General features: G+C 35.2%; 1 protein-coding gene across 13 annotated transcripts in view; it reads right to left on the bottom strand.

Annotated features, from left to right (window-relative positions):
• Window positions 1-14,961, bottom strand: part of LOC128545958 (dynein axonemal heavy chain 6-like) — a 193,990-nt gene that overhangs the window by 162,912 nt on the left and 16,117 nt on the right. For 8 of the 13 annotated variants that reach the window (XM_053519337.1, XM_053519282.1, XM_053519316.1 and 5 more), the window contains exons 16-21: window positions 14,446-14,712; window positions 9,960-9,980; window positions 5,609-5,786; window positions 2,747-2,980; window positions 1,993-2,217; window positions 1,669-1,707 (exon numbers count right to left, since the gene is read on the bottom strand). In XM_053519337.1, coding sequence (XP_053375312.1) covers window positions 1,669-1,707; window positions 1,993-2,217; window positions 2,747-2,980; window positions 5,609-5,786; window positions 9,960-9,980; window positions 14,446-14,712 — 964 coding nt within the window. The remainder of the gene's footprint in view (window positions 1-1,668; window positions 1,708-1,992; window positions 2,218-2,746; window positions 2,981-5,608; window positions 5,787-9,959; window positions 9,981-14,445; window positions 14,713-14,961) is intronic. The other 5 variants (XM_053519298.1, XM_053519322.1, XM_053519331.1 and 2 more) reach the window with 2 other exon arrangements.

Genomic DNA, 14,961 nt, shown 5'->3' with positions numbered 1-14,961 from the left:
CTTGGTAACCTAGTTTTTGACCCCATATGACCCAGTTTCAAACTTGGCCTAGGAATCATCAAGATAAACATTCTGACCAAGTTTCATGAAGATAGAGTCATAAATGTGGCCCGAAGAGTGTTAACAAGCTTTTCCTTTGATTTGACCTTATGACCTAGTTTCTGAACCCATATGACCAAGTTTCAAACTTGGCCTAGAAATCATCAAAATAAACATTCTGACCAAGTTTCATGAAGATAGGGTCATAAATGTGGTCTCTAGCTTGTTAACAAGCTTTTCCTTTGATTTGACCTGATGACAATCATTCTGTGCAAGTTTGTATCAAATCAAAGCATAAATGAAACCTCAATATGGCTGGAAGGGCCAAAATAGAAAACGTTGCCGCTTTCAGGGGCAGTAATTCTAGAACCCATGATAGAATCTAGCCAGTTTTCAAAAGGAACCAAGATCTTATTGTGACTTAAGTTGTGTGTAAGTGTGGTTAAAATCAAATATAAAATGTCATTTCTATCGTGTTCACAAGGTAAAAATTACCAAATTTTGGTTCTTTCAGGGGACAATCTGGGGCCGTAACTCGGGAACCTATAACTGGATCTGACATATTCATAACAGAATCCAAGATTTATTGTTGCTGTAAGTTGATCCCAAAATGTGGTCTCTATCATGTTCACAAGCAAAAAATGGCAAATTTTGGCCCTTTAAGGGGCCATAACTCTGGAACCCATGATGGGATCTGGCGAGTTTTCGAAAGGAACTGCGATATTATGCCCATACAGGTTGTGTGCAAGTTTTATTAAAGTTGATCGCAAAATGTGGTCTCTATCGTGTTCACATGCCAAAAATGGCAAATTCTGGCCCTTTAAGGGGCCATAACTCTGGAACCAATGATGGGATTTGGCCAGTTTTTGAAAGGAACCGCATTATTATGCCCATACAAGTTGTGTGCAAGTTTGTTTAAAATTGCTTGCAAAATGTGGTCTCTATCGTGTTCACAAGAAATTGTGGACGGACGGACAACAGACGAAGGGCGATCACAAAAGCTTACCCTGTCACTATGTGACAGGTGAGCTGAAAATAGAACTGAATGAGAAATTAATAAATCTTATGTTCACAACCTAAATGTGTAATTATAAACAAAGGCATTATGATCCTTTAACCTAACTAGAATTCTAGATTCTGAACCAGTACTGATATTTGTTCTCCACAAGTTACTGGTAACTTCACCATATAACCCAGGAGGTGGAGGCTCTAAAATCATTAAAGAGAACAAAGACCTTAAATCACAGTCTTATGCCCTTCCTACTGAGCTAATAAGACTTTCTGAGTACTGTACATTAGGTTCTTTATCTAGGGACTATTTTATCAGCAGTTTTATTCAGGATATTAAGAATTTGTGAAAGATTTGTGTGTTTAGGTTTTAGGACACTATGCATATCAATATTTATGAATACTCTAAATTTGCAAGTGTCATTATTTGCGAATTTTAGCAAAAATAACATTACAGTGGAAGTTAAGCTAGGGAGTAAACTGTCATCAACATTTCTCACAGTTTTAAAACAAAAATCCCATAATCTTTTGCTAAAACAACTTTCCATAAAAATCCATCACCAAAAACAGTTTAAAAATATCAAAAATATTCTACTTCCATTTCCTGTGAAGAATACTTACATTTAATATTCTAACAAACTTTTTTGCCTTGATTAACCTCTTTTAAAAGGAACAAAATGTAGTTAAACATTATGACTAAGCCATATTTCAGGATTTTAATAAAAAATTCTAATTTTTTTTATTATATTTAGAATTAATATAATGCATCAAAACACATGGCTATTCTTAATTAACATGTGAAAATGATATGTCTTTAATACCATAATTCTTATCTTATTCCTTTTATACATTAAAATCATGGTACACAAATGAATATGTTTATAAAACAACAGCATGCCCAAAACACATGTCAATAACTTTTACAACGCTAAGCAAATAACGTACCCTGGATGTATCAGGAACAGATGAGGCACTAGTGCTAGGGCGACCGTCTACTCCTGGAAGGTCCATTTTGGTGAGTTCCTTGGTAAATTTTCTGACACACATTGCAATCAGTCCATCTGTCCAATCATAGGTGTTGGGGTCTGTTTCCCCATATAGTTCTCCCAGTTTCACACATTTTGGGTTGACAGTAAACACGTCACAGTGACCTTTCTTTGCTCTGTTGTGCTGTAATTCAAGATTAATATGAACTAAGTTCACCAGAATGGAAGACCAGACTATAATTTTATTCAATAAATTAACTGTTCTGAATTTTGAGTGTATTCGATACAACAGCCTTTAGTCATGCCTATAATAAAAATTTCAATACTTGAACAGACAAAGGGCTGAGAATTACCCAATGATTATCTTACGCAAAAGTCAACAGTGCTGAGGATATAAAAGGGTACAACTTAGTAAGTTTCAAAGTTTATATTTTGTACTTTTATTTTACATTCAGGTAGGAGTAGCTCTTGCTCAAGAAATAAGAAATTCTCTTCAATTTCCATTCTCATCCATCAGAGGTTCGTAAAAATCCCAAACAAGGGAACCGTGGTAGACCTCTGGTATACGAGAATGTTCAATTTCATACCTCATTGTTTTTTTTTCTTTCTTTCTTTTTAACTGTTTCCTTAAGGCGAATTACACTAACTAAAATGTCTTGGTTATCAAAATCCATAATATTATTCAAATACAATTTAGACTTGAAAATGCTTACCACATACGACACACCCTTTTTCCCCTCCTCTTTATCTTCCTGAGGTTGTATGGTAGGTAGGAGTACCAGGGCTTTCTGCAGTATGGACCTCACAGTGGTCTTACCACCCCCTGTGGGGCCTACCAACATCACTCCATGCCGGACCAGTATCTGGTTATACATCTGCTTCACTTTGTCTATCTGGTGGGGCCACACCTGTAGACCCTGGTCTCTTGTTGACATAGAAATTGCTTTCTGAAAATATAAGGACAAGTGCATTGAAACTGACAAGTGGTCTAAACAAACTTACTGATACATGATTTTTGTAAGGTATTCTAACAAGAGGTCGCTCACCTGAAAAACATACCATAACGGTGTAAACATGTTTTACCTAGTGATTTCATGAAAATGAATATTCTGACCAATTTTTATTAAGATTGGACCAAAAATGTGGTCTCAAGCAAGTATTTTCTTTGATTTGACCTAATAACCTAGTTTTTTGGCCACAGGTGACCTAGATTTCATCAAAGCAGCCATTTTAACTAAATTTTATGAATGTCCAGTGTAAAATGCAGCCCCTATTGCATACACAAGGTTTTTCTTTGACCAGGTGACCTAGTTTTTGACCCCAGGTGATCCATATTCGAAGTTGACCTAGATTTCATTGTGACAAACATTCTGATCAAATTTCATGAGGATCAGGTATATAATGCAGTCCCTGTTGCATACGCAAAGTTTTTAATTGATCTGACCTAGTGACCTAGTTTTTGACCCAAGATTACCCATATTCAAACATGTCCTCATTTCATCAAGGCAACCATTCTGACTTATTTTCATGAAGATCCGGTGTAAAATGCAGTCCCTATTGCATACACAAGGTTTTTCTATGATTTGACCTAGTGACCTAGTTTTTGACCCCAGATGACCAATATTCAATACTGACCTAGATTTCACAAAGGTAATCATTCTGACCAAAATTAATGAAGATCAATTGAAAAATACAGCCTCTATTGCAAACACAAGGTTTTTCTTTGATTTGATCTAGTGACCTAGTTTTTGACCCAAGATGACCCATTTTCGAACTTGGCATAGATTTTATCAAGGTTTCATTCTGACAAAATTTCATAAGAACCAATTGAAAAATACAGCCTCTATCCCATACACAAGGTTTTTCTTTGATTTGATCTAGTGACCTAGTTTTTAAACCCAGATGACCCATTTTCGAACTTGGCCTAGATTTGATCAAGGCAATCATTCTGACCAAATTTCATGCATATCCAGTGTAAAAAGCAGCCCCTATTGCGTACACAAGGTTTTTCATTCATTTGACCGGGTGACCTAGTTTTTGACCCAAGATGACCCATATTAAAACTCGATCTAGATCTTATCTAGACAAGCATTCTGATCAAATTTCATGAAGATCCGGTGCAAAATGCAGCCCCTATTGCATACTTAAGGTTTTTCTTTGATTTGACCAAGTGACCTAGTTTTTGACCCAAGATGACCCACATTCGAACTTGACCTAGATTTCATCAAGGCAATCATTCTGACTAAATTCTATGAATATCCAGTGTAAAAAGTAGCCCCTATTGCGTACACAAGGCTTTTCTTTAATTTGACCGGGTGACCTAGTTTTTGACCCTAGATGACCCATATTCAAATTCAACCTAGATTTCACCTAAAACATTCTGATCAAATTTCATGAAGATCCGGTGTAAAATGCAGCCCCTATCGCATACAAAAGGTTTTTCTTTGATTTGACCTAGTGACCTAGTTTTTAACCCCAGATGACCCATTTTCAAAGCTGACCTAGATTTCATCAAGGCAATCATTCTGACCAAAATTCATGAAGATCAATTGAAAAATACAGCCTCTATCGCATACACAAGGTTTTTCTTTGATTTGGCCTAGTGACCTAGTTTTTGACCCCAGATGACCCATTTTCGAACTTGGCCTAGATTTCATCAAGGTAATCATTCTGACAAAATTTCATGAAGATCAATTAAAAAATACAGCCTCTATTGCATACATAATGTTTTTCTTTGATTTGATCTAGTGACCTAGTTTTTGACCCCAGATGACACATTTTCACACTTGGCCTAGATTTCGTCAAGGTTATCATTCTGACCAAATTTCATGAAGATCAGTTGAAAAATACAGCCTTAATCGCATACACAAACATAAATGTTGACGGACGACAGACGACGGACATCGAGCGATCACAATAACTCACCTGAGCATTGCTCAGATGAGCTAATAAAAAACCAACAATATTGTGCAGAAAGAAGTAAGCTTTTGCAATGCTTTTGAAATAATAGAGAAAATAACATTCTTCTTGTACTTGTATCAATATCTTACACTTATTTTCACTCACTTTACCATTTTCCAGTATTATATATATAGCATTCTATGGCAAACCTGATGGAAATGAACATGTTGAAAAATTTTCACCCAAAATGTGGGCGAGTAGATTACAGGGCGACGCTTCATGAAATTTTATACTCTAAAGTCTACAAAGGTTTGTATCTTCTTTATTACATTTAGAAATGATATCAACCTATATATTTTAGGTCTTTTCTCTAAACACATAAAACAAACTGATTATAAGCTTATGACTAGAAAAAGATATAGGTCATTTAAGGGAATAACATGTCTCACCCATCATGAAATTTTGACCAAGGCTTACAGTATTGCTGCATTTTATATAGTATTTAATGTAATACGCCACCTTAAAGAATGATTTTGTTTTTGCCCAAAGCACACATAAAATCTTGATTTTTAAGTACGATTTTGTTTTTGCCCAAACACAAGAACATATGGATAACTGAAGTAGACTTTATTATCAGAATTATACCAATGAAGGATTGTAAAACCAAAGTTTACCTCGAGTATACCATGATCTGGTTGTGGAGGTACAATACCAGGGAAGAGATCAGCTAGGATACTGTCAAACAAGGGAACATCCTCCGCCAGGAACTTAGGAAGGTTAGCATCTCTCAATGAATGGATGAGGATATAGGCCTCCTCTTTCTCTGTCAGCTTCACTGATATCAAATCTGCCCTGGAAAAATAAAGGGAGGCAACATTATAAACATATAAACTTTGAGTAAGTATACAAGAAAAACATGACACCAACAATACAGAACATGAACAACAAAAATTCTTACAAACATTTTTGGACTTCTCCATGTTACACTAATTAGGAATATGTGAATTTTACAGTTCTACATCTTGACACATTGAACATCCATCATACCTTAAGAAGGATATTACTTCTAACAGAGATTTAGTAAAAATACTTCAGTAACTCACTTTAAATTGCTATGACATTTAAATGAAAGAATAAATAACATAAAAAATCTAATTTAATGTTATTATAAAAGTGAAAAATCAAAACTTTTCAACCACACAAAATACACACAAACACAAACTAAGTTCAACAGAAAATTCAATACAAAACAAGTACTTTGAAAATAAAAATTAAAATGTTCAACATTGAAAAAAATATTCAGTCAGTTTAAAAGACTTTTTGCATATAAAGCTGTTAGATATTCCTGCAAAATGAGAATTTTGTTGAAAAATTTAGTAACCAAATCCAAAGTAATACAGTCAAACTCGCTTTATACGAACTCTTCGGGACCTGGGAAATGTGCTCGTATCAAACGAAATTCGTATTAACAAATGTATGACTCCCGGGTAATTTGCCCGAGCATGGGCAGTATCACCGGTATCGCCGTTGAATAGCTTCCGATAAATAAAAATACAGTAGTGAATAGATGTTCATTAGTAGTTTTAACTGATTGAGTGTGTTCAGTTTACAATGAAATAACTCAACAAAATGCATACTTAAACAAGTAAAAATGTATGAAAAATAAATTTTAATGTACAAATGTATTGATTCGTCAAGTGTTTATAGCACATATAGATCTAGCACATATACCGGTAGATACACAGAATTATGTATATGTCAATGCATTTTTGAAACAGGTACTACAAACATTTACTTGGGGAAAAAAACTGGTAATTTTTAGTTGTATTTTTGATACTAAAAGTACACTACATAGCCCTAAAACGTACAATGAAATTATATTTTCATGGAGATGTGTACAAATGAAAGTAATTATCGCTGAATTGCTAAAGACATTATTACTTGGACTCGATTGTAATGAATAAAATAACTGCATACATATTGTTAATCTCTTTATTATGTATTTATCGAATATAGGTGATAATCACTTCGACTAAATATCAGCACTGTATAGATTCAAACTGTTGAAAGATCAAGCGTAGCAAAACAAAAAAAATGGCCACCGACTTCTAAAATTAGTTCGTATCAAACAAGAGCTGTCCGTAAGACAGCCAAGCTCGACTATTCGAAATATTGTCACAGAAGAAGGAAATTATTACCCAAAATGTTAAATATCAAAAGAGTTTTAAGTTCGAAAGGGGACATAATTTGACCAAAATACATATCAGAGTTATGGGACTTGATGCTATCAACTAGTTTTATAACCCCGAAGAAACATGTTAGGTTTCAATTCAATATCTGCATTAGTTTTGGAGATAGTAACTTGCATGTAAAACTTTAACCAGAATTTTCTAAGTCCAAAAGAGGGCATAATTTGTTCAAAATACATGTTAAGAGTTATGGAACTTGACCTAGTGAGGCTGGTAATTGACCTAGAAAAGGAATAAATAAGATTCAAAGCTATATGCCTTTTGGTAATAGCTGTATGTACTTGCACGCAAAACTTTAACCAGAATTTTCTAAGTCCAAAAGGGGGCATAATTTGGCCAAAATGAAGGTCAGAGTTATGGGACTTGGTGCTATAAACTAGTGTTATAACCTCGAAGACATAATTTGCCCAAAATACATGTCAGAGTTATGGAACTTGATTCTATCAACTAGTTTTATAACCCCCAAGACACATGTGAAGTTTCGATTTAATATCTGTATTAGTTTTGGAGATAGTAACTTGCATGTAAAACTTTAACCAGGATTTTCTAAGTCCAAAAGGGGGCATAATTTGCCCAAAATACATGTCAGAGTTATGGGACTTGACCCAGTGAGGTAGGTAATTGATCTAGAAAAAAAAAAATAAGTTTCAAATCTATATGCCTTTTAGTAATAGCTGTATGTACTTGCACGCAAAACTTTAACCAGAATTTTCTAAGTCCAAAAGGGGGCATAATTTGGCCAAAATGAAGGTCAGAGTTATGGGACTTGGTGCTATAAACTAGTGTTATAACCTCCAAGACACATGTAAAGTTTCAATTCAATATATGCATTAGTTTTGGAGATAGTTACTTGCATGTAAAACTTTAACCAGGATTTTCTAAGTCTAAAAGGGGGCATAATTTGCCCAAAATACATGTCAGAGTTATGGGACTTGACCCAGTGAGGTAGGTAATTGATCTAGAAAAAGAAAAAATAAGTTTCAAATCTATATGCCTTTTAGTAATAGCTGTATGTACTTGCATGCAAAACTTTAACCAGAATTTTCTAAGTCCAAAAGGGGGCATAATTTGGCCAAAATGAAGGTCAGAGTTATGGGACTTGGTGCTATCAACTAGTTTTATAACCCCGAAGACACATGTGAAGTTTCAATTCAATATCTGCATTAGTTTTGGAGATAGTAACTTGCATGTAAAACTTTAACCAAAATTTTCTAAGTCCAAAAGGGGGCATAATTTGCTCAAAATACATGTTAGAGTTATGGAACTTGACCCAGTGAGGTTGGTAATTGACCTAGAAAAAGAATAAATAAGTTTCAAAGCTATATGCCTTTAAATGATAGCTGTATGTACTTGCATGCAAAAACTTAACCAAGGTGTGACGCCGACGCCGACGCCAGGGTGAGTAGAATAGCTAGACTATTCTTCAAATAGTCGAGCTAAAAATGGAAACTTATAACATTTTAGCTCATTGGGACTTCCAAAATGTGTTTGTATCTCCTGAAAATTCGTATGAAGCGAGTTCGCTATTACTGAAATAATTTTACAAAGAAATAGAAGGGCTCAGCCGGGGAATCCGGATTTTGTTCCTTATAGCCGAAAATTCGTATCAAGCGAGTTTGTATTAAGTGGACTCGACTGTATTTATATTAATAATTTTATATATAGAAGAAAACCTGAATCCACAAGTAAACCCTATGACCAGACTTGGTTATAATATATTAAAAATAAAGAATAAAATGGAAGAAAGAAAACTTAAATAAATAAAACCCCTTTTTCAATGTGGCTTTGTTAAAAAAGGGAAAATGAGGGAAAACTGTGTAGTCATGTATTCAAACAAATCTGTCTAAAGTTTATCATCCACCTTCTTAAATTTACGTTTTATTGAAGGTTTTACATCAACATAATTTAGCCATACTGCAACTTCCCAGCCTTAACCTTTAGCCTGCTAAATTTCTAAAATGGACTGGTCAATCTTTCAATTTGGACAATACCATTTATAATTCAAAGGAGTATTCTCTGAAAAATTACTGACTGAATAGCAAACAGTGATCTTGGTCTGCACTGGTCGCAACAGCATAATCACATGCTGCCAGCAGGCTAAGGGTTAACTGAGAAAGATCAAAGACGCTGCACCAAGTGTTATTTCAGGTATTCGGTAAAACCACTAACCTCAAACAAGACAGCAGTAAGGGGGCATGAGGAGGCGTAGTTGAAGTTGCACATTTCATTAACTCTAACCAATAGATGAACATCTCAAGTTAGGTTTGCCTCCACTGTGGTGAGGTGCAACTGATTTAAAGTAAAATGGGACACAATTCATGAAATTTTTAGATCAGTGTTACAGCCCCTGTGTCATATGATGTTGGTTAGGATAAAGAGTTTGAATCAAATCCATCAAGCGATAACAGAGATATATATAAAGATGAAGTGCATTAAAACTTGAGTCACCAAGAATCTGGATGCTGATGCAGCCCAGGTCGGAAAGCTCTCCTATATACTTAATGTAGTCATGCTAAAACTTAAGAGAATTATTTTCACAAATCTATTTTACTGTAAATTTACCTTTGTAACAGGATGGAACTTTTGAGTTATACTATATTTTTAGTTTTTAAAGAGTTGTTTCCCTTAGGACTATATCATATTCTTTGCAAAATCATAATTTTAATGATATCCTGTAGAAGTTTATTTGAAGCTTTATGGTTAAACAAATTTAATACATGACTTCACAGTTTGAATTATTAAAAAAGTTAAAAATGTGTTATTGATGTGGACTTACTCCTCATGGTCTTGCAGCTTCCTTAAAACACAGTGAACATGTTACACATACAAATATTACATATCTAATATACAAATGAGCCATGCCATGAGAAAACCAGCATAGTGCATTTGTGGCCAGCATGGATCCAGACCAGCCTGCGCATCTGCGCAGTTTGGTCAGGATCCATGCTGTTCGCTTTCAAAGACTATTGCAAATAGAGAAACCGTTAAAAGCGAACAGCATGGAACGCACTATGCTGGTTTTCTCATGGCGCAGCTCAAATATTGCACTTGCTAGAATATAAGCTGCACCCTACATGTAACAAATTCAACAACTAAATTTCCTCCTTATAAGGATTTGGATTAGTCACTTCCATATCAGAAGTCATAAAATGCTAAATTCAATAAAAACCATATAGTATAATCAAGTGTGCTTACAGTCGAACCAGGATTTAGCAACCAGCTAAGGGAGTCATGCAATGTACCTTCTTATGGTAAGTGACTGCATAAGTCAGGTTGAAATTAGAACAAAAATTTGATTTGGGAAGGTAGTTGACTGTCAGCTTAAGGCAAGTTACTGTTTATTACAGGTGACCACTAAGACACCGGAATATCCTAAGTGCTATTTCTTATGCAGCTTATAGTCTATAAACACAGGACAGCCAAACATAACTAGGTCTATGTTAACAACACATGCAGTCAATCTTTTATTAAAAAGATGGTCAAACCCGTCTATAGTTCATTTTTTAAAAGTAACTCTAAACTCCAATAAAGGTCCATAAAGAATTAAAAAAGTCGTTTTTCAACAAAAACTTGCAAGGCAAAAAATTTACAAACTTTTCAGTTTTTTACATGACAGACTTGACCTTTGAATTAATTAAGATATTAAGACTATATAAAGGTATTTTACGATATATATGTATGTGCTATATTATTACAAAATCAATTAAACTTAAGCTTAAAAAACATCAAAATGGATACAAAGTATTGCTTAATGTAGCTCTGCATGTTCAAATCAACTTCTTTCTACCATGTAGAATTCGATTAAATCTAATTTTTCAATTTTTTCAATATTATAACCTATAACATTTGGCAAATGAAAAACAAGAGTGCCAGAACGTCACAATATACGCCCGTCACAGCAAATTTCTTTACTCTAGCACTTGTATTTGCAAATGGAATTTTAATTTTGTGGTTGTTCAGTAATTATTGTAATTCTTTTGTTTTTCTAAATCCACATAAAAACTTCTTACCAGGTAGAGATACCTTAAAATACACCTAAAATTTGAAAGTAACATCTATGTTGTACCACAGAAAAGCGGTCTTGGTTTTTCCCTACGGTCAATTATAAAAAAGTTACAATATAAGTTATTTATAGTAACAACTAAGGGAAGTTAATCTTTATTAAAAAAAAAAAAAATCCCCAAAAAAAATTGTAAGTCCACACAAAAATCCTTACCAGGTGGAGATAGGTCAAAATACACCTCAAAATTAGATTTAACATGCATGTTGTACTACAGAAAAGTGGTCTCGATTTTTCCCTACGACTAGTAATGAAAAAGTTACAATATAAGCTATTTATAGCAATGACAAAGGGAAGTAATTCTAAAGAAGGGGACCTGCGCATGACACTTTGTCTCACGATGGTGTACAATTGTGCCAAGTTACATCAAAATCCCTCCATGCATGAAGAAGAAATGCTCCAGACAAAGTCATTCTTGTATCTGACCTTTGGCCTCTGTGACCTTGACCTTAGACCTAGGGACGTGGTTCTTGCACATGACACTCCGTCTCGTGGTGGTGAACATTTGTACCAAGTTATATCAAAATCCCTCCATGCATGAAGAAGAAATGCTCCGGACAGTTTTCATTCTTGTATCCTTTGACCTCTAAGTGTGACCTTGACCTTAGACCTAGGGACCTGGTTCTTGCGCATGACACTCCGTCTCATGATGGTGAACAATTGTGCCAAGTTTCATCAAAATCTTTCCATGCATGAAGAAGATATGCTCCGGACAGTCATTCTTGAATTTGACCTTTAACCTCTTAGTGTGACCTTGACCTTAGACCTAGGGACCTGGTTCTTGCGCATGACACTCCGTCTCATGATGGTGAACAACTGTGCCAGTTTCATCAAAATCCCTCCATGCATGAAGAAGATATGCTCCGGACAAAGTCTGTGGATGCCGCCCACCTGCCCATCGGCCCACCAGGGGCGTTCCCAGAATACGTCCCGTTTTTCAAAAGGACATATAAAAAGTAGTCATGTGCTTTGAATTCTTGCTAGATTTGAAATATTTGGACCTCAAGCAAGTTTTCATTAAGAGTTAATGGGAACATCACAATTTTGATAGCATTTTGATGAAAAGAATTTTTTCTTTAATATAGGTTTGAATTAAACTTTTCACATAATTATGTAAGTCAACTTATTGTCTATCATATGGTCAAACAAGAGTGCAAGAATGTCACAATATACGCCCGTCACAGCAAATTTCTTTACTCTAGCACCTGTATTTGCAAATGGAATTTTAATTTTGTGGTTGTTTAGTAATAACTAAGTGTTTTGTTTTTCTAAGTCCACAAAAAAACTCCTTACCAGGTAGAGATACCTTAAAATACACCTAAAATTGGAAAGTAACATCTATGTTGTACCACAGAAAAGTGGTCTTGGTTTTTCCTACGGTCAATTATAAAAAGTTACAATATAAGTTATTTATAGTAACAACTAAGGGAAGTTAATCTTAAAAAAAAAAAAAAAAAAAAAAAAAAAAAAAAAAAATCAAAAAAAAAAATTGTAAGTCCACACAAAAATCTTTACCAGGTAGAGACTGGTCAAAATACACCTCAAAATTGGATGTAGCATGCATGTTGTACTACAGAAAAGTGGTCTCGATTTTTCCCTACGACTAGTAATGAAAAAGTTACAATATAAGCTATTTATAGTAACAACAAAGGGAAGTAATTCTAAAGAAGGGAACTGCGCATGACACTTCGTCTCATGATGGTGTATAATTGTGTCAAGTTACATCAAAATCCCTCCATGCATGAAGAAGAAATGCTTCGGACAAAGTCATTCTTGTATCTGACCTTTGGCCTCTAAGTGTGACCTTGACCTTAGACCTAGGGACCTGGTTCTTGCGCATGACACTACGTCTTGTGGTGGTGAACATTTGTGCCAAGTTATATCAAAATCCCTCTATGCATGAAGAAGAAATGCTCCGGACAAGGTTTTCATTCTTGTATCCTTTGACCTCTAAGTGTGACCTTGACCTTAGACCTAGAGACCTGGTTCTTGCGCATGACACTCCGCCTCATGGTGGTGAACATTTGTGCCAAGTTATATCAAAATCCCTCTATGCATGAAGAAGAAATGCTCCGGACAAAGTTTTCATTCTTGTATCCTTTGACCTCTAAGTGTGACCTTGACCTTAGACCTAGGGACCTGGTTCTTGCGCATGACACTCCTTCTCATGATGATGAACAATTGTGCCAACTTTCATCAAAATCCCTCTATGCATGAAGAAGATATGCTCCGGACAAAGTCATTCTTGAATTTGACCTTTGACCTCCAAGTGTGACCTTGACCTTAGACCTAGGGACCTGGTTCTTGCGCATGACACTCCGTCTCATGATGGTGAACAACTGTGCCAAGTTTCATCAAAATCCCTTCATGCATGTAGAAGATATGCTCCGGACAAGGTCTGTGGACGCCGCCCGCCCGCCCACCCGCCCACCCGCCTGCCAGGGGCGTTCCCATAATACGTCCCGTTTTTCAAACGGGCGTATAATAAAAACTATAAGTTCATATGTACATTTTTGCGATATCTGACTATGACTTACCGTATGAAATAAACATAGTTCAAGGAAATTTGAAGGCATCTGGAAATACTTGATGTGTCAACATTATTCTTATTGTATTTTATCCATAGAAAGACAGTAATGTTGCTGTTGTTATAGATGTACACTTTGGATGAGATATAACTGTAGCAGGGTTTTCCTTTCAGCATGATGGCCCATGCTTTACTCTATGTTATCTGGATGAATGATGTTACTTTCAGTTTATCAGACATGAAGAACTACCTTAACAAGTCATGGTTACACCCTATGGACTGAGGGTAACCATTATGTCTTGTGTTATTGTTACCACTAGCAATGTTTGTAATTTTGTGTGAAATCTTATATAACTGTTTTAAATACTTTTTTTTAACAGGAGACAATCCTTTGACAAGGACATACCTTTATTAAATATTATACTTAAACTGAATTTGTATTCAGCTTAGCCCTTAACAACTTTCTCTAATTCTACAAACATATTTTTAAGAGCACCCATTAAATACGGATTATTTTACGAAAGAACACTTGAATAGATACAAACAACACTTACTGTTTCTTAAACTTCAACTGTTCAATAAACTGGCAAATAAAAGCTGGAGATGCAATTATTCACATTTAAAAGGGGCTGCGCTGAAATGTAAATGGTGTTGACAATGTAGATATTATCTTACTTTTGTTGTGCCTGCAGTCTCCCATGTCCTGCCATAACCAGAACAGACTTGATAGCTCGCATACCGAAGTCGTAGTGATCTTGCTGTGAGAGTTGTCTACTAGCTAACTGGTACAGGTTAACAATCTTCCCGGAGAGAGATTTAGCGTCCCGGAAACCCTCCGAGAAGAGCATGATCTCTGCAATCTGAGAGTAGTCTGGTACCATCATCGCTACTGGACGGAACAGTGACTTAAGGTTGTCTGGTAATTCTACACGGCCTGCATAACTAAATAAATAATGATAATATAGTCTAGTTATTGAAGAAAAATAAATGACAACTTTGGTCTCAAACATTTTACAGTACTGTTTTATATTATTCAACTTTTGTCTCGAACATTTTACAGTGCTGTTTCATATTATAACGCATTTCTAAAAAGAAATTTGGGAAAAACATTGGGTTCTAGTAAAACATAGCTTACAATTTTGAAAGTCTATCAATGAATAATCCATCTATCATATACACTTATTAAATGGT

Source organism: Mercenaria mercenaria, chromosome 1 (assembly GCF_021730395.1).
Source record: "Mercenaria mercenaria strain notata chromosome 1, MADL_Memer_1, whole genome shotgun sequence".
NCBI lineage: Eukaryota > Metazoa > Mollusca > Bivalvia > Venerida > Veneridae > Mercenaria > Mercenaria mercenaria.
Note: the sequence above shows the minus strand (reverse complement) of the source record. Positions and strands in the feature narration are given on the sequence as shown.